At 39.3% G+C, this 21,408-nt stretch overlaps 1 protein-coding gene across 2 annotated transcripts in view; it reads left to right on the forward strand.

Annotated features, from left to right (window-relative positions):
* Positions 1-20,874, forward strand: part of shtd (shattered) — a 786,765-nt gene extending 765,891 nt beyond the window's left edge. For both annotated transcript variants that reach the window (XM_067155551.2, XM_068229717.1), the window contains 3 exons: positions 1,008-1,182; positions 3,246-3,380; positions 19,133-20,874. In XM_067155551.2, the coding sequence (XP_067011652.2) occupies positions 1,008-1,182; positions 3,246-3,380; positions 19,133-19,254 (432 nt within the window). In that variant the 3' untranslated portion in view covers positions 19,255-20,874. The remainder of the gene's footprint in view (positions 1-1,007; positions 1,183-3,245; positions 3,381-19,132) is intronic.
* Positions 20,875-21,408: the final 534 nt, after the last annotated feature.

The following is a 21,408-nucleotide window of genomic DNA, read 5'->3' on the forward strand; positions in this document are numbered from 1 at the left end:
TCTAATGATTTTATTTATGTACAAAGTTTCATATTTTTAAGAATGGAATCATTTTAAGGATATTTAATTTATTTGAAACAATTTTTTTCTTTACATCGCACCGACACGGATAGGTCTTATGGCAACGATGGGACAGGAAAGGCCTAGGAATGGGAAGGAAGCGTCTGTGGCCTTAATTAAGGTACAGCCTAGTGTGAAAATGGGAAACCACAGAAAACCATCTTCGGGGCTGCCGACAGTCGGGTTTAAAACCGTATAATTAATTTTAATGCTACCTTTTCAAAAATTCTGAAGGTATTAACTATGAATTTGGAAGATCCCTTTTAATTGATTCAGTATGTGAATGAATTTCTTTTTAATTTATTTATTTAGATTATTTTCAGTTTTCTTCATTTAATGGAACTATCTAAAAATTTATTTTCTTCCTTCATTAAATTTTTATGTGGTTTAAAATATTTATGGTGTTTCATGATATTTCTCACGGCTTATTCTATCCTTTTGCCCTCGATCCACCTTCTGTTGGGGTTTGCCCAGATTCCATCACTTCCCAGTCCTGTTCCTTGTGTTTTGTTTGAGGCCTACCCTAAGTTGATTCCATGATTTCGCACTGGGATGGCCTCTAGGCTTTCTTATGATAGTGCTGCCATCGGCACTGTGTGTTTGCGGCGTTGTGCCGTCATTTATTCCGTTGTCCTTCTGATCGATTTTCGGTATGCCACAATAGGAGAATGATTTGGTGAAGAAGAAGAAGATATGGAATAACAGGACATATCTTAAGACACCCAGGACTTGTTCATTTGGTTTTTGAGGGAAGTGTAGGCAGTATGAATACGACAAACAGATTACAGTAGATGTAGAATGTAGTAGTTAATGAAAACTTTAGCACAGGGTGGCATTGGGGGCTGCATCAAACCAGTCTATGGATTGATGTCCCAAACAACAACCGCCTAAATTTTGCCATCATTCTCTGTGCCGAGTATATTACAATGCATCACATGGTGTTACAGGCCCTGCGCAGTCTCCGCTCCATGCCGAGCGTGTTCCTCACGTGGCAACTGAAGCTTGTGGTGGCTCAGATTCCAGTCATCACTGCTAGCGGAGACAAACTGCCCTTAGTAACTCCTGAACACGCCTTGTCTGTGCACCACCAGGTGCTGCGACTTCTCGAGTCCTGGGAACCAGGTGAGCTTGCAGTTTGAAACATTCCTGCTGCTGTGGTCTAAAACGTAAGAGTAAATTACACTCAACCTCGGGAATACTTCTGGAAAGCTGGGAGCAGTTTTGAATAACAATTTTTCGACTAATCCATGAGCATCTATTGCTATATTTTATCAGTTTACGGTATTTTACCACGAAAAATTAAGGATATGGGCATGAGAATCTTGCAGAGGGGTGAATGATCCTCACGGAGCAGGTACTGAGAGAGGTAGATGCAGAGCGAAATAATGGATAGGTTTTGAAACTTAATTTATTCAGTTTGATCAATAAGTTCCCTGTTATTTCTGACTCGTTGCATTAAATCAAATTAAAATATTTTCTGAATAAGTTAATGTCGCCTGGCTCATTGAAATAAAATCAATTTTTATGGTTGTCTATCTTTTAACCTGAAACAATTATCTTTCGTTGAAAATCAATAAGTTCTTTCGTGATAAAGTTCATAAAGTTCTTCAAGTATTTGTTTAAATGACAAATAATGAAATTCAAAATAACATCTTTTCAATTGAAAAACGTCTGAATGCCCACCATTAGCTGTCATAGATTGCCTAGGTGTCATTGAAGAGGCGTACTAGGGAAATGAGGAGTGAGGTAGTTTCCCGTTGCTTTCGTCACTTGGCCAGAAGTTGCTACTGCATATCAGTCTGCCAAGCCCACTGAAATGCGTGCATCAACCGACCCTATGAGCAACATTTTCGCACCATTCATAGCAGGGACTGGCTGCATAAGGAATGGCAATACTAGCGTCACTCATACCTCAGTCACTTTCATATTGTTAAAGCCAAGTATAAGACTGAGACAGGTCAATGAAAGTAACAAATTTATTCTAGTGCATACCAGAAGACATAGTGCACTGTAAACAGTAGGTCTCACCAGCAAAGGGAAAAAGCATACATCTATATTTCTATTATTCTTAATCATTTCTAATTGAAAATTTGCCTAGGAGATGGAAGCCTTTACAAACATTACAGCTTTGGGAAGTAACCATTCAGCAGTATGTGTAAATTTAGCACATATTTTCTTTACTGCGATATTCTCAAAAAGGGAATTCATTCTGTTAAATAGTTCCATTGTTGCATCCTTCTACTCGCAATCCAGTGTGATACACAAATTCTTCACCTGGTCTAGAATCTCATCCTTCTTGTGGTTTTTCTTGTGACACTCGCTCACAGTTTCATCGAACCACTTATGTTCACTTCTGCAAATAATAACTCCTGTTTTCTTTTCACTCCTCAATTCCTATTTTCCTAATGAAAGCAAAAGGTTTCTACCTGTTCAATTTGCAGTTCTTCAAATTGGAAGAAAACTGAGAACTCACACTAGACAAGTGAGTGTTTAACACTGAATATCAACAACACATGCTGCTTCATAAATTGTATATATAATTCATGTCTTGCCTTAACTAGCAAGAGCGAAACTAGTTTCATCAAATATAATTATGTAACAGTAAATAGTATTGAATAGTTTTACATTATATTGCTCTTCACTACGGGATAATAAGAAATTTATTACCTATGATCCTATTTTCCTCCCACTCACTTATAATTTCATTTTAACTCTTCACAATTGTTTGCATTGTCCCTCATTTGAATTTTTCAGGGAGCTTTCTCACTGAAAGTCCTCGTTTGTTTACTGGGCACAGTATTTCCATCCCAACAATAACGCACATTAAACTGAACTACCTTATGAGTGCGAGTCTGATTTATGAACAGAGTCACCGACAGCACTTCTCAGAGGGTGCAGAGCCCTGTACAGAAGAATTAACTTGGCTACTACAACATTCCTCTTTTTCTTGGACTCAAAATAGTACAAAAATTCAAAAGAATTTCTTTTGGTTTTAAAAAAGGGGGTGACATAGCCGGTTGTCCTGAAACGTGCAAGGTGTCCGCTTACTTAACACTATCTCACGTAAAATGAAATCAGTTCCGGTGTCCGACTGTATTCCATGTGGGGCCGATGACCTTCGATGTTAGGCCCCTTTAAACAACAAGCATCATCATCATCATGTATTCCATGTTTGTCTCCTCTAGATCTGTTGGCTGTGATGAACCAGGTGCTGAAGGGTGAGCTGGCTAGCTTGAGCCCTGTGCTGCTGTGTCGCCTCGCCTCCTACCTCACCTACCACGACATCCCGTCACCTCAGCGGCTAGCCTCTGTCGTTACAGGTGAGTTCCACGCAAGAAGAAACACATTTATTGCAGCACCACGTCCTGTTAACCCAGTGAACTACCTTATGAGTGCGAGTCTAGTGTGCCACCAGTTATTTCCTTTAAAAACCATCATGAAACTTGCTCTTTTGACTTCTTTTGGGTATTAAATTGCATTGCATATACAGTAGAACCTCGATCATTGAAAATCGCTTAATTCAAAATCCTGCCTAATTTGAAGGAGCTCTCGTACCCGGAAACATGAAGTACAGTTTTTCAATTGTTTAATTCGAAATGCAGATACTGTCATTCATAATTCGAAGAACAATTACCAAAAATCACACTTTTAATAATTTATCTGCGTCTTTCAAAACATGCAGGGGTAGCTTTCCGCACTTTGGTATATCTACAATGTGCTTCATATTTGCTAAGTTCGAGTGAAATTGTATTTGGTGTTTTAAGGAACGCTACAATATCACGTACCAGACACTATGCATAGAAGCAGAATCCCGTGGCTCATTTAACCAGTTCGTATGCACCGAACAATATTGTCAGTGCCAATGAAACTGCATTGTGTTTTTTTAATGTCAAGCCCAAATGAACCTAGAGTTTTAAAGGAGGGGGGGGGGGGGGGTCATTGTACTGTGTTGCAGTGCGAGAGACTTCCTCTCCTCGTCGATAAGCCACAATGTTTTAAGGGCGTCGGGCACTTTCCATGCAAGTACAAGACATCTAAAAAATGCAAACAGTACAGTAACCCAAAGAACCTCCGTGGCTCAGGCGGCCCTGCCTCTCAGTGCTGGGTTCCGTGGTTCAAATCCCGGTCACTCCATGTGAGATTTGTGCTGGACAAAGCGGAGGTGGAACAGGTTTTCCTCCGGGTACTCTGGTTTTCCCTGTCATAATTCATTCCAGCAACACTCTCCAGTATCATTTCATTTCATCTGTCAGTCATTAATCATTGCCTTAGAGGAGTGCGACAGGCACAATACCTATTCTCGCCGGTAGATGAGGTCGTGACCTGGTCAAATGACTGCAAACAGGCTGTGGACTTTTATTTACACAGTAATCCAAAAGATAATGCATTTGCACAGGGGACCCAGCATAATTTGTCCTCGTCTTTGAATCGTGTGTTTTTTCTTTCGTTGAGTGAGGTTATGTTTGCCAGTGATTTATTCAAGTGCATTATTTAAATAAGGTAAATGCACCTTGTTGGATACATTTTGGAAATAGTTTTTTCCATGGCAATTGAAAGGTTTAAACTGTAAATCAAGGTTAACTGCTTGACCAACTATGAATTTAAAAAGTTTCCATGTTATGTGGTTTACAATGCCTTTGGTACGAATCTAATCAAGTCACCTCTAAACTTGGTTAGACGCTGCAGATGAACAGGATCAATAGGACTCTGTCCCATTAAATCACCACCCTCACCTTGTATAAGGCTGTAGACGTATGACAAAGAAATAACCTAATTTTGGTGCTCACGGAATATCGCCCAGGAAGTCTGCTGTGGTTTAAAGACCATAGGAAATCTGTGTACGTGAATGACAATGTATGAATCGGTGCATTGGGACAGTGTCTTAAAGGGCCAAGTGCAAAAGAGAAAAGAATAAAAAACACGTGAAAAACACTGCCAAATGCTGCAACGAATTAATTTTAGGTCCACTAACTACCAAAAAGTAATTGGACACCTGTTCTGTGGTTGTCACCACGTTGCCATCTCTTGCAGCTATACCAGGAGCCATTCCTCGTGTAACCTTTCCAAGAGTTGGCCGCTCCTCTCAGGACCTAGCATTGTCCTTGTGGAAGTAAGAAGGGTCCATTCTGCATTAACCAATCACATACCTATTGCAGACTGTTTACTTGTAATGCTTCATGTACACTTTTTGTATAGAATTTTGCACAAATATAATTCTTATTTGTTAACAAACATTGTGTTACAATTCAGTTGTAGCCATATTGCTTGGAACATCTTCAATCGCAGGCTGGTCGGAAAGCTGTAAATAGAAATACCCTGTGTTAGATAGTTTGTTGTGGAACGGAATCCTCCGAGAGGTGATCCGTCTCTTGATTTCCCTGGCTGTTATTTCAAGTTCCTGCAAATCTGTAAGCACAGAGCTCCCAGCTCAGTCACTTTACAGGAGACATCTCTTGTAAGCCAGCTCTAGGTTCTTTTAATTGAAAATACACTTTATAAATCAACTAGATTAATTACCTCTTACTAAAATGCAACCATCATGAGAATTTCTACATTCTCTGGTTTCAGCTGTCTCCTACGGTTGCTCGCACCCACACCGTAATGTCGGCTAGAGCGCTCAGCATTCACATTTGATGTAGGCTACCACACAGCTTGTAGAGCGGTTGTCATAACTGTGGGATAGTCCTCTTTCAGGAAGCACAAAAGACTGCAGATGTTCACTGGGGACTTATCTGACTGGACCCTTTCTTATTATTACCCTAAGAATACTTGCAGACTAACTGGAGCTGCGTATGACAATTTGTTTAGTTCTTTCTCTACACTGTCTACAGTTAGGATCTGGTTGCATACATTTTTTGTGGTGAACAGGTTTCCAAGGGCTTCATAAAACAGCTTTTGCCATCGACTGACTTACAATAGTTTCATCAAACTCTTCTGGGCTGTTGTCTGCAGAGTGTTCACAGTTTTGGCTTCATGAATTGCTGACATTTCATCGAGGCGAGCATTAAGCTCAGAGAAACACACTTCCCTAGTCAGCAAATCCAGCATGTTCTGCAATACTCTGAGCATAGAATACAGAGTATGAGTCATAGAATAGCTATTACCTTCTAACGATGTAATTAAACCCACGATCACCGGGCGAGTTGGCCGTGCACGTAGAGGCGCGCGGCCGTGAACTTGCATCCGGGAGATAGTAGGTTCGAATCCCACTATCGGCAGCCCTGAAGATGGTTTTCCGTGGTTTCCCATCTTCACACCAGGCAAATGCTGGGGCTGTACCTTAATTAAGGCCGCGGCCGCTTCCTTCCAACTCCTAGGCCTTTCCTATCCCATCGTCGCCATAAGACCTATCTGTGTCGGTGCGACGTAAAGCCCCTAGCAAAAAAAAAAAAAAAAAAAAAAAAACACGATCTGGTTATAGTTGTCTAACGTTCACTGCTTCTCGTATTATTAAAAACTGCAACACCATTGTTCTCTTCTCTCTTCAGTGTCATAAAGTCATTCAGATGTTCATGAACGAAGAGTATAGACTCGAACCAAGTATTCCACCTCATCTGATCTTCCCTGCATCATTGTCATATCTGGAGCCCGGATTTCCATGCACTATCAAATCTCAAAATATGCACAATAAACTGGAAAATATGCACCATCAAAATTCAGTTCCTTTTGAAACATTGTACAGAAAATACCCTAATTTCTCCAAATTGTCTTGATTTAAGCCCATCCATTTATCTGTCAGCACATTCTTAAGCACAGGAAATGATCTTTTTACATCACAGGAAGTGATAGATGCATACTTCAATGAAGACATTTGAACAAAATGAGGTCACATTGTACATCTTTTACATTTTCACCACAATACGTCTTCTATAAGCTTGACAAATTCAAAATCAGGATTTGAACTAATTAATTTGTTCAACTTATCTCTAGCTGCGGCAGCTACTTCTCCATGCGATGATTGCGGACACATTTGAATGTCCTCAATAAAGGCCGCTACACACGACCCAATCTGCTGGGCCCGATCTGCAGGGTCCCTGCAGATTGGGTGGTGTGTAGGTTTGTTGGGACCAGATTGGCCGACAAAACCACACAATCTCCCAACTTACACTCCGTAAGTCAGCCGATAAGCTATCAGTTGCCTCGTCGCCACCTAGCACGTGTGATGTGTGTCAGAGGGCAGTGAGCAGATTCAGTTAGATTAGTAGTTCACTATATACAATAATATAGTTAAGATTAATTTAGTTTATAATTTTAGGTTAGTTTCTTCTCGTATTTTCTACTCATATGTAATTTCAGAAATAAATACTCTTACATTAAAAAAATATATATTTTAATCACTTACTTTTATGTATCCCTTCAGACTATTGAAAATAGTGCAAAATGTTTATGGAATGATTTTAGACAAAAGCCGTGGTAAAATCAAATGAAATGGAGTATGTCTTTTAGTGTCGAAAGATCCCAGGAAGGTTTCGGCTCGCCAGGTGCAGGTCTTTTGATTTGACTCCCGTGGGCGACCTGCGTGTCGTGATGAGGATGAAATAATGATGAACACAACACATACACCCAGCCCCTGTGCCAGGGAAATTCACCAATGATGGTTAAAATTCCAGTCCCTGCCAGGAATCGAACCCCTGTGACGAAAGGCCAGCACGCTAATCATTTAGCCATGGAGCAGGGCAAAAGCTGTGGTGACACGGCTGCACTAAATTGCAAATCTTTGTAACTCGCTCAAGTAGCTAAAAATCTTAGAGTCACGATTAATCGCTCTTGAACACTCACACTTTCCCCCATTATAGTGTCTTGTTTCTTTATTAAAGGCGCCACCAGGTAGACCAGATCAATGAAAGTGTCGATATCCATTCGCAGAAAATTTCAAAAATCGAATGATTCTAGTTCTTTCATAATATTTGTATGACAATTTCTTTCTCTGTAATAACCACCTTTTAGCCCAATATTTTCTCTTTTGTATCGACTTCAATGATAACAAAATCAATGCAATTCCTATTTTTTGAAATTTAGAAAATGAAGGAGCCATGATCACACGTTTCCAGGCCAGAGCGAGCCAGCCTACGGCAGATCGGGCCTTGCAGATTGTGCCGTGTGGAGAGCAGCACCCGATTTTTACCACGCCAACTGCCTGCAGATCGGGCCCAGCAGATTGGGTCGTGTGTAGAGCAGCACCCGATTTACCACGCCAACTGCCTGCAGATCGGGCCCAGCAGATTGGGTCGTGTGTAGAAGCCTTAACTGGTAATGATTGCCTGCTGCGATAACAAAGACGTGTGACGAGCGAGAGTTCCGGGTAGGACATTCCAGGATAACAATGGAAGAGGGTTCAATGAAAAAGCCGAGTTTGTAAGCTGCTATCCCAGTATCGCGGCGCCACAGAAGTGCGATACAAGTTTTCTTTTGTTCGTCTAACAGACGAAAAATGAGCCGTCAATGATTAATGCACAATTTACGGTTCAATTTATAGCAATGTACAACTGTAAAACTGGGACACCTTATTCCTAAGCATTAGATATCGACGTGGGGACTTCCAAAATACGTCATTATTTACTCAAGCAACAGATAAGAAAGTGTCTGGTTAATTGGATTATAGGACTTGTACCGTATGTAGACTACTAACTTTGATTGTCACATAGGATGACAGGAATACATTCTCTCAGTCTCTCAGTAATAGACATACTATAGCCTATAACGTGGAAAATTGTCCTAAATTCTGCACACTAACATTCAGAAATGGCACTATCATGCATGTTAACAATTTATATGCGTCAAAGTCAGAATAAACGTCATATTATGCAATATTAAACATCCAAATATTCGTTATTAAATCCAAAATCTTTCAAATATGCATTATGCATGAATTTTCTCCTAAAATGGCCAAAACATGCAAACATGCACAGAAAAAGGACGGTTATTTGGAATTGTTTAGTCGTAAAATGAATATTTGCAAAGTTTGAGAAATGTAGCTAGCTTATTGAAAAACATGCATTTGCATGGAAATCCGGGCTCTAGTCATATCTCTTGCAAAGAAATTCTAGATACATACGTTTCCTCTGTTTAGTATTCAGAAGTCCGACTCATTGGCTGACTGGACAGCGTACTGGCCTTCGGTTCAGAGGGTCCCGGGTTCGATTCCCGGCCGGGTCGGGGATTTTAACCTTCATTGGTTAATTCCACTGGCCCCGGGACTGGGTGTTTGTGCTGTCCCCAACATCCCTGCAACTCACACACCACACATAACACTATCCTCCACCACAACAACACGCAGTTACCTACAACTGGCAGATGCCGCCCACCTTCATCGGAGGGTCTGCCTTACAAGGGCTGCACTCGGCTAGAAATAGCCACACGAAATTATTATTATTATTATTAGTGTTCAGAAAAGCTGCTGCTGATTTTGCAACTGCCAACTTAAGTTCATCAAGGTTGCACTGCTAGATATGAGCATATGCTGTCACCAACAAGCCCCCATACAACCATATAACGACTCAATATGGTAACGTTGTCAAATTGAACATCGTACTTGTTCAGGGCGTGACACAGGCAGCTGAATACACATCCTGGCAGTTCCTCACTTCCAAAACACCGAGCTCGATAGCTGCGGCCAGTATCCAGTAATCGGGAGATAGTGGGTTCGAGCCCCGCTGTCGGCAGCCCTGAAGATGGTTTTTCGTGGTTTCCGATTTTCACACCAGGCAAATGCCGGGGCTGTACCTTAATTAAGGCCACGGCCGCTTCCTTCCACTTCCTAGGCCTCTCCTATCCCATCGTCGCCATAAGACATATCTGTGTTGGTGCGACGTAAAGCAAATAGTGAAGATCACTTCCAAAACATGAAACAGCACATTAAAAACATAGTTCCCCCACTTTACCTAGTCCCAAACAATATATAGGCCTATATATTTTTGAATGCTGAGTAGATTTGCATACCATATTCAAGTTGTGGGCAAACATGATTACAGTATTGCAGCCGAGTGTTGTCGACGATCTATGAGTTTTCTTCTGCAACATATGTTTGTTAGATGAAAGCGTCAACAAACAACTCCCATTTTAGAGATGAACGGCGTGAGTCGTCAAGCAAAATGACTTTGATAATGCTGTGAGATGGAGAGTACACAATGGTATGATGATAAACAAGGTTAAAAATCAGGTTGTGATTTTCACAAATAGGAAAAGTCCTCTCAGTTTTAATTACTGCGTTGATGGGCTGAATGTTCCTTTTGGGGATCATTGTAAGTATCTAGGTGTTAATATAGGGAAAGATCTTCATTGAGGTAATCACATAAATGGGATTATAATAAAGGGTACAGATCTCTGCACATGGTTATGAGGGTGTTTAAGGATTGTAGTAAGCATGTAAAAGAGACAGCATGTAAGTCTCGGGTAAGACCCTCAACTAGAGTATGGTTGCATTGTATGAGACTCTCTCCAGGATTATTTAATTTGAGAACTGGAAAAAATCCAACGAAAAGCAGATTTGTTCTGGGTGATTTCCAACAAAAGGGTAACGTTACAAAAATGTTGCAAAGTTTGGCGTGGGAAGACTTCGGAGCAAAGAGACAAGATGCTCGACTAATTGCTATGTTCCAATTTACAAACTTCGTCATATAGAGATACAGTTTAAATTAAGAACTAGTGTTAGGTTTAATGGTCCACCCAATCAATACCCCTTCACTTTACAAGTGAAAACTATTTAATATTAAAATATACAGTGGAACCTCGATTCTCCGTTTTTGAAGGAACCACTGGAAAAAATATGTACAACACGGGAAACGAAAAATCCAGGAACGAATGAACCATCAACAATTTGGCTAAACATCACAAAAATGAAATACGTATACTTATAATCTTACAAATGGGCCTAACAAGCGACCACCCTCAGTCCGAAGGCCTGCAGATTACGAGGTGATGCATGATCAGTGTGATGAATCCTCTCGGCCGTTGTTCCTGGCTTTCTAGACCGGAGTCGCCATATCACCATTAAATAGCTCTGGAATTAAAGGTACCATAGTTGTAGAATGACTGAACCTGGAACCAACTCTCATATCCAGGTAAAAATGCCTGACCTGGCCAGTAATCAAACCCGGGCCCTCCGCGTGAGAGGCAGGCAAGTTAGACCGTGGAGCCGGCTTCAAACGTTAATTACCGGTACGCAACTTAAAAATCTCAAAACTTTACATTCAGTTTTACCGGGAAACTTCGTCTGTTTCCTCTTATAACTTCGTCATATTCCTTTGAAAACATCTTTCAGTTCAGTAACTTTGATCAGCCAAACTCTTCCAAAAATCTAATAGCTGTAACGCCAAGCCAAACAACAATCGACCACAAGTAGTTTTTCATTCTGTAATCTAATAAAATAAAGCACTTTAGATTCAAAAGCGTCCAACATGATGGCAAAAATCTCTCTTTTTTTTAAATCTTCCATTGTAATTTGGTCATCAGTATACTGTTCCTAGTCAGTTTATGGAAATCTTGTACCGCATAAATTAGGCCTGCAACGACTTTTAAAGGTTATGTTGAACTCGAGAATATGGTTTCGAAAGTATCAATCCTCAAGTTCTCGAATGCATTATATTTAGTTCTGCCCGTCACTAATTACAATCAAATTGGAAAGAGAAAAAATATCATTAACACTTCCGAAATTATGATTATTTGTGATCTTGAGCTCAGCAGGAAAGTGCACTCGCTGTACAAGTGGGTACGAGTGCAAAATGATACAAATGTTTTAAAAACATGAAATTCTCAGTCTTATATTAGGACGAAAACAGTAATAAAGGCAATTCCAAAACCTCCCATGGCTTTATGTATGTAAGGTGCAACATCTGTTCTGGTCTCGATAACATAATCGTATACGATAATACTAAAATACTAAATTTGTGACTATATAGTGCCCTGAAATGTCGTATGGCTTTTAGTGCCGGGATATCCCAGGACGGGTTCGGCTCGCCAGGTGCAGGTCTTTCTATTTGACTCCCGTAGGCGACCTGCGCGTCGTGATGAGGATGAAATGATGACGAAGACAACACATACACCCAGCCCCCGCGCCGTAGGAATTAACCAATTAAGGTTAAAATCCCCGACCCGGCCGGGAATTGAACCCGGGACCCTCTGAACCGAAGGCCATTACGCTGACCGTTCAGCCAACGAGTCGGACATAGTGCCCTGAGGGAAATGCTGAAAACCTGTTCGGTGATACACTCAAAAAAAGTAAAAAATAAACATCTAACCCTAACATAATGTAGGTAGACGTTTTGCAAGTACGAACATTTGAAACTCGTTCCGTCAAATAGAGCTGTAGAAATGCGCTCTGCCTCCTTCCAGTTGTCGTGGGCACTCTCTGCTTTATGATTTCCAAGGATTCTCTAAACAATACCACCCGAATGCGATGCTAAGATGATCCCTTATGCAAGTTCACCGCCAATCGCTCTTTCACTAGGTACAGTGCTGCTTCAAATTACTGCAATGATGGGACGTCAACACCAAGATCCGTAAGTATGCCGTAGCCGTCCTTCCGTAAGATATAGTTTCTTGAAAAACGCGTGATCGAAGATTTAGCGTTGATGGGACGGAAATTTCTGGACGGTTGATCCGGGAAATCGTTTCTTCGAGGAACAGATAATGCGGGATTTTTACAACATTATTTAATTAGGATGCTCACAGGACCACATAATTTAACTAATAATATGGGAAAACGTAGTTTCCGGGAACGTATAATCGAGGTTGTACTGTATTACACATACTTTGGAACATATTCATCTTATTTTAAGACTTCTTCAGCCATAACGTCTCGTAACAGATTACGATACTCATTGTTGCCATCTAATAATTTTAAAAAATGGAAGAATCCTTGCCCCTTAAGAACTGTTTGAGAATACACAAGACAATAAATAATATTCTCATAAATTTGTCCATCACTTTTTCTTGAATGATCTGCAGTGCTGGTAGCTTCAGTGTACTGACTAAGGGGGATTTGAATTCTGGTCTCAGAATAGGAAATGGAGACTATATCCACATCAGAATACTTAAAAGCTGTAATTCTTATGAAAATTCCTTTCAAAAAATAAGCTATTTCTGGAAGAAGGAATCTAATGCTTCTGGCAAAATGTGCGCTGAATGACCACCATATTGATAGCTCAATTCTTATGAATATTCCTTTCAAAAGGCAATGTCTGGAAAGAAAGAGATATATATAATTAATGGGTTTAAAACCCTCGGGAATTTAAGAAATGAGTTTCCGTCTCGAATGCGTGACATAAAAGCTTACCATCTAAGTTGGTGAAACTCCCTATAGCTGGTTCACGTCTGAGCCTCGCTCTCACTTGCTTCTCGCCATGCTACTGCGTGTGCTATAATTATGTTTCCTCTCGCCTGGCGGAACTTGGCTAGACTCAGTAGGAGGGGAAACAGCTCTGCCTATAGGTATTACGGGAGAGTGGGATGTTTGTTTTAGAGGAGTTAACTTCAAATTATTAATTTTTTGTGATGATAAGAGCAACGGTATCTGCTCGTGTAATGGATTTTTATTCTCTTGTTCGTCATTGAAATTCTTGCTTGTGTTAATACTCTGGTCCAAACTTACTTAAATATTTTCGTAATTGCTCATCAGGTTCCTTTTGTTCACTTTATTTTAGATGGTCAAGTCTTTATTTATGTCGGTAGATTGGTGACTAGTAACTCCCGTGTGAACACTCATACCAGAATACTTCTTGTGTCTATTAGCATTGACGTGTTCCAGATACAATTAAATTGAAATAACAAATAACGTAGTTCAACCTATTCAATACAAGTAAATAAGAAATGTAGTGTTACATTCTTATTTAATTATAAGCGGATGCGGTACCCGTTTCAACCCCAATCCGGGTCATCATCCGAATAAAATGCAAAAACAATGCATAGGTAAATAAGAAATTAAAGAATGAGTCTTTCACAAAAACAGTTGAAGAAGCAATATAAGATAATGGGGATTGGCTGTGCGATTTTAAATTGTAAAATCTAGAAGAAGTAGAAGGTCAGTCACTTAAGGCGCAATCTTCTGAATGGTAGCATGACTCACGCAAAGTTTGGCACTGTCTCGAAATGTTTACGAGAAGAGGGGAACAGTTAAGTGAGCCAGACTGCATATACTATCAGGCGCGAAGTCACAACACAATGGAACACATGGAAAATGCAGTGGGTTTGGTACTATCGCTAAATTTAATGGGTTTAACAACTCTTTCATAAACCGTATCATCAACAAATTCAAACACCGACCTAAAACTACGTTATCAAAAGACAAAACCAGACCTACTGCATTTTCCACTTTTGCTTTCACTAAGATGCTTATAAAATAACAATGTTCTTAAAAAACACAACATGAAAATTTCTTTCAGAACCAATAACGGAAATCTTGATATATTACACAACTCTAAATCACTAAATAAATCTAATGTTTTTTTTTTCTAAATCTGGAGAATACAGATTCAAATGTAACAACTGCAGCTCCTCGTACATCGGACAAACTGGCGCCATCTTTAACATCAGATACTCCGAACATATCAACGCCATTAAATACAACAGATTCCTACCGAGCTCGATAGCTGCAGTCGCTTAAGTGCGGCCAGTATCCAGTATTCGGGAGATAGTAGGTTCGAACCCCACTGTCGGCAGCCCTGAAAATGGTTTTCCGTGGTTTCCCATTTTCACACCAGGCAAATGCTGGGGCTGTACCTTAATTAAGGCCACGGCCGCTTCCTTCCCACTCCTAGCCCTTCCCTGTCCCATAGTCGCCATAAGACCTATCTGTGTCGGTGCGACGTAAAGCAACTAGCAAAAAAAAACAAAACAGATTCTCTGCTATAGGACAACACATACAAGACTCCAAGCATAATTTCACCAATATTGAAAAAGACGTAAAAATACTTAAAATCATTAACAAAGGCCCCCTCCTGAACACTACTGAAAATAGTTTTATTCACCTTGACCAATACTTCAACTCTAATTTCAATTTAAACGACATTTCTGAAAAACCCAACATCCTATTTGACTTCCTAATACTTCTTCTCAAAAATTCTAAATTTCTAAACCCAAATTCAATTTTCCATGCCTTACACAGTTCCTACCCATGTTTCCTACCTCCAATAACCCACCCTCCTAACCCACCCTAAACTACCCCTCCTTTATTTCCCTATCTTATCCTTTCCCATGATCTTTTAACTTCCAATCCTTATCTACTAATCCTCTTCGTTTATTAACTTATCCTATCTTTTCTTTTCACCTCTCCTCTCAAAAAAGGAAACAAAAAAAACCCCACTTTCTGAATTGAACTGTATACTAGTATACTATAATGCCACCTGCATTTTTGATCTTTACATTCTAATGCCTTGCGCTGCCTTGGACTACCTCAATTACGACCTGAATTCTTATCTTCAAGATACGTTTTTCAATTGTTTCCAGTATTGCGCTTTTTACCATTTTTCTCTTCACAATTGTTTTTTACGCCAACTGTTCTAAAGAGTCTACAAGATCCTAGTTACATACTTCAATTGTATTAAATTGTATTTTATATATACATACATTTTTGCAACCAAAACAATTAGAGACTTAATCAATAAACTATTCACCGAGTTCTGTCGGCACCTGAAAGCACAGTGACGGACATTGAGCATGTTGCGCTGATCTTCAGGAGCTAGCAGTTTGCTTCAATCAAGCGACTCGTCTTGGACTTCTACACAATTTTGGGACTTCATATTTGTTAAATTGTGTTGTGACTTTGCGCCTGATAGTATTTGCAGGCTGGCTCACTTAACTGTTCCCCTCTTCTCGTGAACATTTTGAGACGCAGTTACGAACTTTGCGTGTGTTGTGCTACTATTCAGAAGATTGCGCCTTACTTCATATAAGTGACTGACCTTGTACTTCTTCTCGATTTAACCATTTAAAATCGCGCAGTGCTAATCCCCATTATCTTATAGTACTTCTTCAACTGTTTTTGTGAAAGACTCATTCTTTAATTTCTTATTTACCTATGCATTGTTTTTGCATTTTATTCGGATGTTGATGACCCAGATTGGGGTCGAAACGGGTACTGCGTCCGCTTATAATTAAATAGGAATGTAACACTACATTTCTTATTTACTTGTATTGAATAGGTTGAACTATGTTATTTGTTATTTCAATTTAATTGTGACACAGTTCAATACGAAACATCATCAAATTTTTATCTTTAAGTGTTCCAGATACTTAGTTTGAAAACTCCTACCTGTTTGATCGTACTTAAGTTTATAGATTCCTGAATCTAAGTAATTCTCTCTATTGTAATTCACACTATTATGCTTATAAAATATGTGACCATTATTGTTTCTTGTTGAAAATGAGACTTGATAGTCATGTTTCTTAAATAATTTTGTGATTTGGCAAATCCCTGGGTTTGTAAACGTAAAAGTAGCGCACTTTGAACTCTTGCGATTCTCTGGTGCTAGTCTTATGTTTTTCTTTCTTTTTACTTTACCTATAATTTTATTGATGGTACTAACACTGAACCCATTCATACTGGCTATCTTCTGTATGTACCATAATACTTTATATCTTTCTATATGAAATGAAGGTAAATTGAAGGTTTGATAAACCATACTGAAATAAGCAGCCCTCTTTGACTCCCAGGATGTAAAGAATCATTTCTAATGGTCACCAGAGTAAACGTATCCTTTCTATATACTTTATAAGAGAACTTACCGCATTCCCTCTTAACGGTCACATCCAAGAAATTTAAAGCATTTTCCTTCTCCTTTTCAAGGGTAAATTTTATTTTTTCATGTAATGAATTTTAAAATTGTAAGATATTGTTACTATTGTTATAACATTTATCTATTACTACCTTGAATATGTCCAATTATTTTGCAGTGTTCTAAATTGTCTAAATAAATATTGGCCAGGATTGGATTTATTTATTTATTTATTTATTTATTTATTTATTTATTTATTTATTTATTTATTTATTTATTTATTTATTTATTTATTTATTTATTTATTTATTTATTGATAAGAACTTATTTCTTTTGTTATTCCATTAGTTATCCAATTCTAACAACAAAATACTATTAAAGTTATGGCTGAAGAAATATTGCAAGGAGATCTTGTCTAGAGACATAACCGCTATATAGGGAACCCTGCTACAATGCATAGCACAAAACACGAGCACTCAAAAGAAAATTTGAAAATAAAATTTCAGTGTTGTGCATCTCATAAATTTCATGTTATTCATTCAATACAGACTCAATCCTGTGCGTATATACAGCTGCAGTTGAGTCTCTCTGATTTAATAATAAATGACTCAATAAATCAAGATAGGAACAAATCATGATTGCACAAATCAGCATAAAGCAGGTGATGTTTTTTTGTGGGAGGTCGCTTTTTCCAGGGGATATCATCAGATGGTATGTTTATGATATCTAACGGATATATATTTGCTCTTTCTTTGTCCTGAAAACATCGCAATGCCATCATCAGTTGCAGCTTGGAAATGAATGAAGTCACCTGTACTTTTAATGGACTAGAAGGCCGGGACGTTGTAATCACGTCATGAAGATCTTCAGTAAAGTGTGATGTCGAGGCTAGGAAACTGCGCCGGCAAAATAAACTGCTCGTCTGCTGTCTGCATTTCCCTATCACTGAAGTATTTGTTCATTGTATTTTATAATAGTCAGTTGTGTTGATTTGTGAAATCATGGATCTCGCGGCAGAGGAGGAAGGTGTTTATACGGAGTAGGACCTCTGAATGGGCCAAATTTGCTTCATGAGGGGCGGTTGGTGACAAGCTCCGTCACACAAACGAGCAAACAGCTATAGGTCTGTAGATTTGCATACCATATTCAAGTTGCTGGGCAGATGAAAGCCATATTCATCTTCATGGTTGCATCAACACAGAGTTTGACCACCCTGATGTCCCACTACACAGTTTGGTGCACAGATTCCAAAAACTTACCGGGCAGTCTCTTACCCTACTGCAGCGACACTTGGATCTCACGGCCTCTGATACCTACGTGTGGAGCATCATAAAGGAATCCATTTTCAAGACAGATAAATATTCCTGCATTGTGCAAGAAGACGTCATTTTCATGTCCTTACAGCAATTTGTGTTTAGAAACACTGTGAACAATGTGTAGCCTGTGGTGGTATCCATTTTGAACACATTACATAACATTTCATTGTGATATAGATATTGATTGCCACAGGGAACCTGAAATATTTGTCCTGAATGAGTAAAATCATAATTCTAGTATAAATGGTCTAGCCATGGTTCTTACTAGGTGTGCTAGTTACCAACTCAGTGTTCTTCCTAGGGTGCACAGCTCTGCTGTTTTTACAAACTGCCCAGATATGTGCTAGTTACATAATATTAATACATATTTCAGTCATTGGGTGTCTAAATTAAAATATGTATACTGTAAAACTGTTTACTTAAATGATAAATATTCATTATTGTCAGCATAATTGCATCAGTTACATGACAGTTTAAATATTTAGCTTGACTATCACGTAGTGTGCACGAGCATTGTCTGGATTAGTGTGGAATCGCACGCGAGCACGCCCGTATGGCACTCCACAGCAACAGAGTAGTACAGCACTTGTTCATGATAATACTAAAATAGTTCAAATTTGCAGTTAATGTCTGATATTGTTAATGTCCTGAGGGTAATAAATTGAAGTTTTATCATATTCATTCCTACCACCTGGCTGATGAGAACTGCCACAGATTGGCACACTGGAGCAAAATGTTGGCAACCAAGAATGAGTAAGCTAGAAAATTTGTAATGTCCAATAACAGACCCTTTATATTACTGTATAATATTTCATTGTCATTTGTTTTGGCACATACGATAGAACTAGGGTGCCCTGAAAACCATCTATCGGTGCATGAAAGAGTCCAGCGCAGTTGAACTGCGATGGAAACCATGCTCATATGGGTAGGGTGCATAGCCACTGTGAATAGTTCTGTTCCATGTAACTTGTAAAATGTTATGTTTGAAGTTTTTAATTGATGAAAGAGTGTTTTTCTTCATGCTAAGTGTTTTACTGTTGGTTTCAGGGTCAGCAAGGAACCCCCTCGGTCTGTTGTCTGCCCTGGCCGACGTTCAGCCCTCGGCTGCCATGGTCCGCAAACTCTACTTCCTGCTTAAGTCCAGTGGCGTCTGGAACGCACTATCTTGAGCGAGCACGATTTTCTAGCGCAGCTAAAGTGTCCGGCATCCTAAGACATGTCGTCATTCTGGAAATCTCCTGGAGGAGAAAGACATGACTGCAAGCAGTATTACAAAGACGAGAAATGAGAAAACCTCATTCATGGTAGCAGTTTTGGGTAATGAAGTTCAGAACCTGAAATATTGAACATTGGTGGAAAGAAGGAAAGAGAAAAACTCACTAAAGAAAATTAGAAAATTGATCTCGACAAAACAAAATCGTGGATCTGTCTTATGTGTAAATAATGTTAAATTCGTATTTTTATTTCTGATCTGATGTTTTTAACTGAAAATAAATCAAAGTAGGAAGCTAAGAAGGAGAGTACAAATTACAGGCACGGATAAACACAATGACGGGACAGACAGCTTTCTCTCTCGTCATCAAACCAAGTTCTTCTCAGCCTCTGATGAGCTTATTCCCATTTCCCACCTTGATCAACGATTGTTACTTTACTAACATACAACATGTGGAAACAAAAAGAAAAGAGTTACAAATTAATTTCTAAATTATTTATATATTGTAGAGCCTTGCAAGAAATCCAGAAAATTTCCAGATTGACAGGAGCCCCTTTCTTTGACAGTACAGCTGTTAGTTTGCCTGGGAAATCCTCATTTGTGTGTAGGCCTCAAGATTTTCCCCCACTTGTACAGCCATGATGATTTGTTCTGATCCTGTTCAGTGTCGGCCACATTCAAAAGCCTGCCAGTTTTGGCAGAGAGCTGCTATTTTATTCTTGCTTCCAGGCCAGTTTGATGTGGATGTTCTTATCTGCCAGGTCCTCCTTGGACGATGTCTTGTCATCAGCGAGACAGGCATCCACAATCGTTGAGAACTGTCTTCAAGTGGATGGGGAATAAACAGAAAAGTAATTAAATACCAGGAAAGGTAGAGAGAAAAATGTTTATAGGTCTATGGTGATCAGTCGCAGGACCTCTTGGACTTCCACATGCATTGGCCAGGATTCAAACTGTGGCTTCTTGGTAAGAAGCCAAGCATTGCCACTTGGTTATCATGGTAAAAGGAAAAACAGGCGATAGAAGACCCAAAGGTTTTAATGCAACAGAATAACCGGTGTTCAAATAATCTTTTTATTGCAGTAAAACTTTTTTCCACTACTCATGCCGGGCTGAGTGGCTCAGACGGTTAAGGCGCTGGCCTCTAACCCCAACTTGGCAGGTTCAATCCTGGCTCAGTCCGGTGGTATTTGAAGGTGCTAAAATACGACAGCCCCGTGTCGGTAGATTTACTGGCACGTAAAAGAACTCCTGCGGGACTAAATTCCGGCACCTCGGCGTCTCCGAAGACCTTAAAAAGTAGTTAGTGGGACGTAAAGCAAATAACATTTTTATTATTACCACTACTCATGTTCAGCCTATTTGGTTCTCTTTCTTATTGTGTGTTCCTCGTGTCATCCTTGCCTTTTTATGTCCTCACTGCAAGAAAGGAGAGTTGTAAAGGCAGTGTTACTGGGAAGTGAAACAAGCTTGTTGGAGACTGACAAGAAACAGCTATGATTGATGGCAATTGAACATATCTCTAAAGGAGTGTGGTTCCTTTGTCCTCCTTTGCTTCTCAACTTTTATATTTCTATGCTTGTTTGTTCTCATTTATTAACTGAAAATAACCTGATGAACTCTTAGAAGTACAAGTCCGCTAGAGCGAGAACCCCGTTATAACAACATTTTTTCCTGTCCTTGAAAATTCCTATATTAAACTGTATATTATCCTTTGGTTACAGCAAATCATTCTTCTCAGTTCAATACGGACAAAAAATGAAATTCTTAGGTTTAAACAAAACCACTATCGCTGAATTCATCCGTTTTTACGAGCGATTAACCGTGCACCATTTTTTCTGTTATCAATATTTATGCACTCCAGCAATTATACTGAATGCGATCGATTATCTTCAGTATTGTTTTCTCACTGTATTAGCAAGCTCTCTCATCGACAATATCTACACTAATTATTCATGGGCGATGTCCGAGTCGATCAGTAATATCCGTTACTGGTGTTCTGCTAAGAAAATACAAACTGAAACAGGAGAACATGTTTTTGTAATAAATACGTAAATAACGTGGCCGATAGCAGTTGTTAACTCGTTAGAAATAAGGCTGAAGTAAACGA

This window comes from Anabrus simplex, chromosome 11 (genome assembly GCF_040414725.1).
Source record: "Anabrus simplex isolate iqAnaSimp1 chromosome 11, ASM4041472v1, whole genome shotgun sequence".
Classification (NCBI taxonomy): Eukaryota; Metazoa; Arthropoda; class Insecta; order Orthoptera; family Tettigoniidae; genus Anabrus; species Anabrus simplex.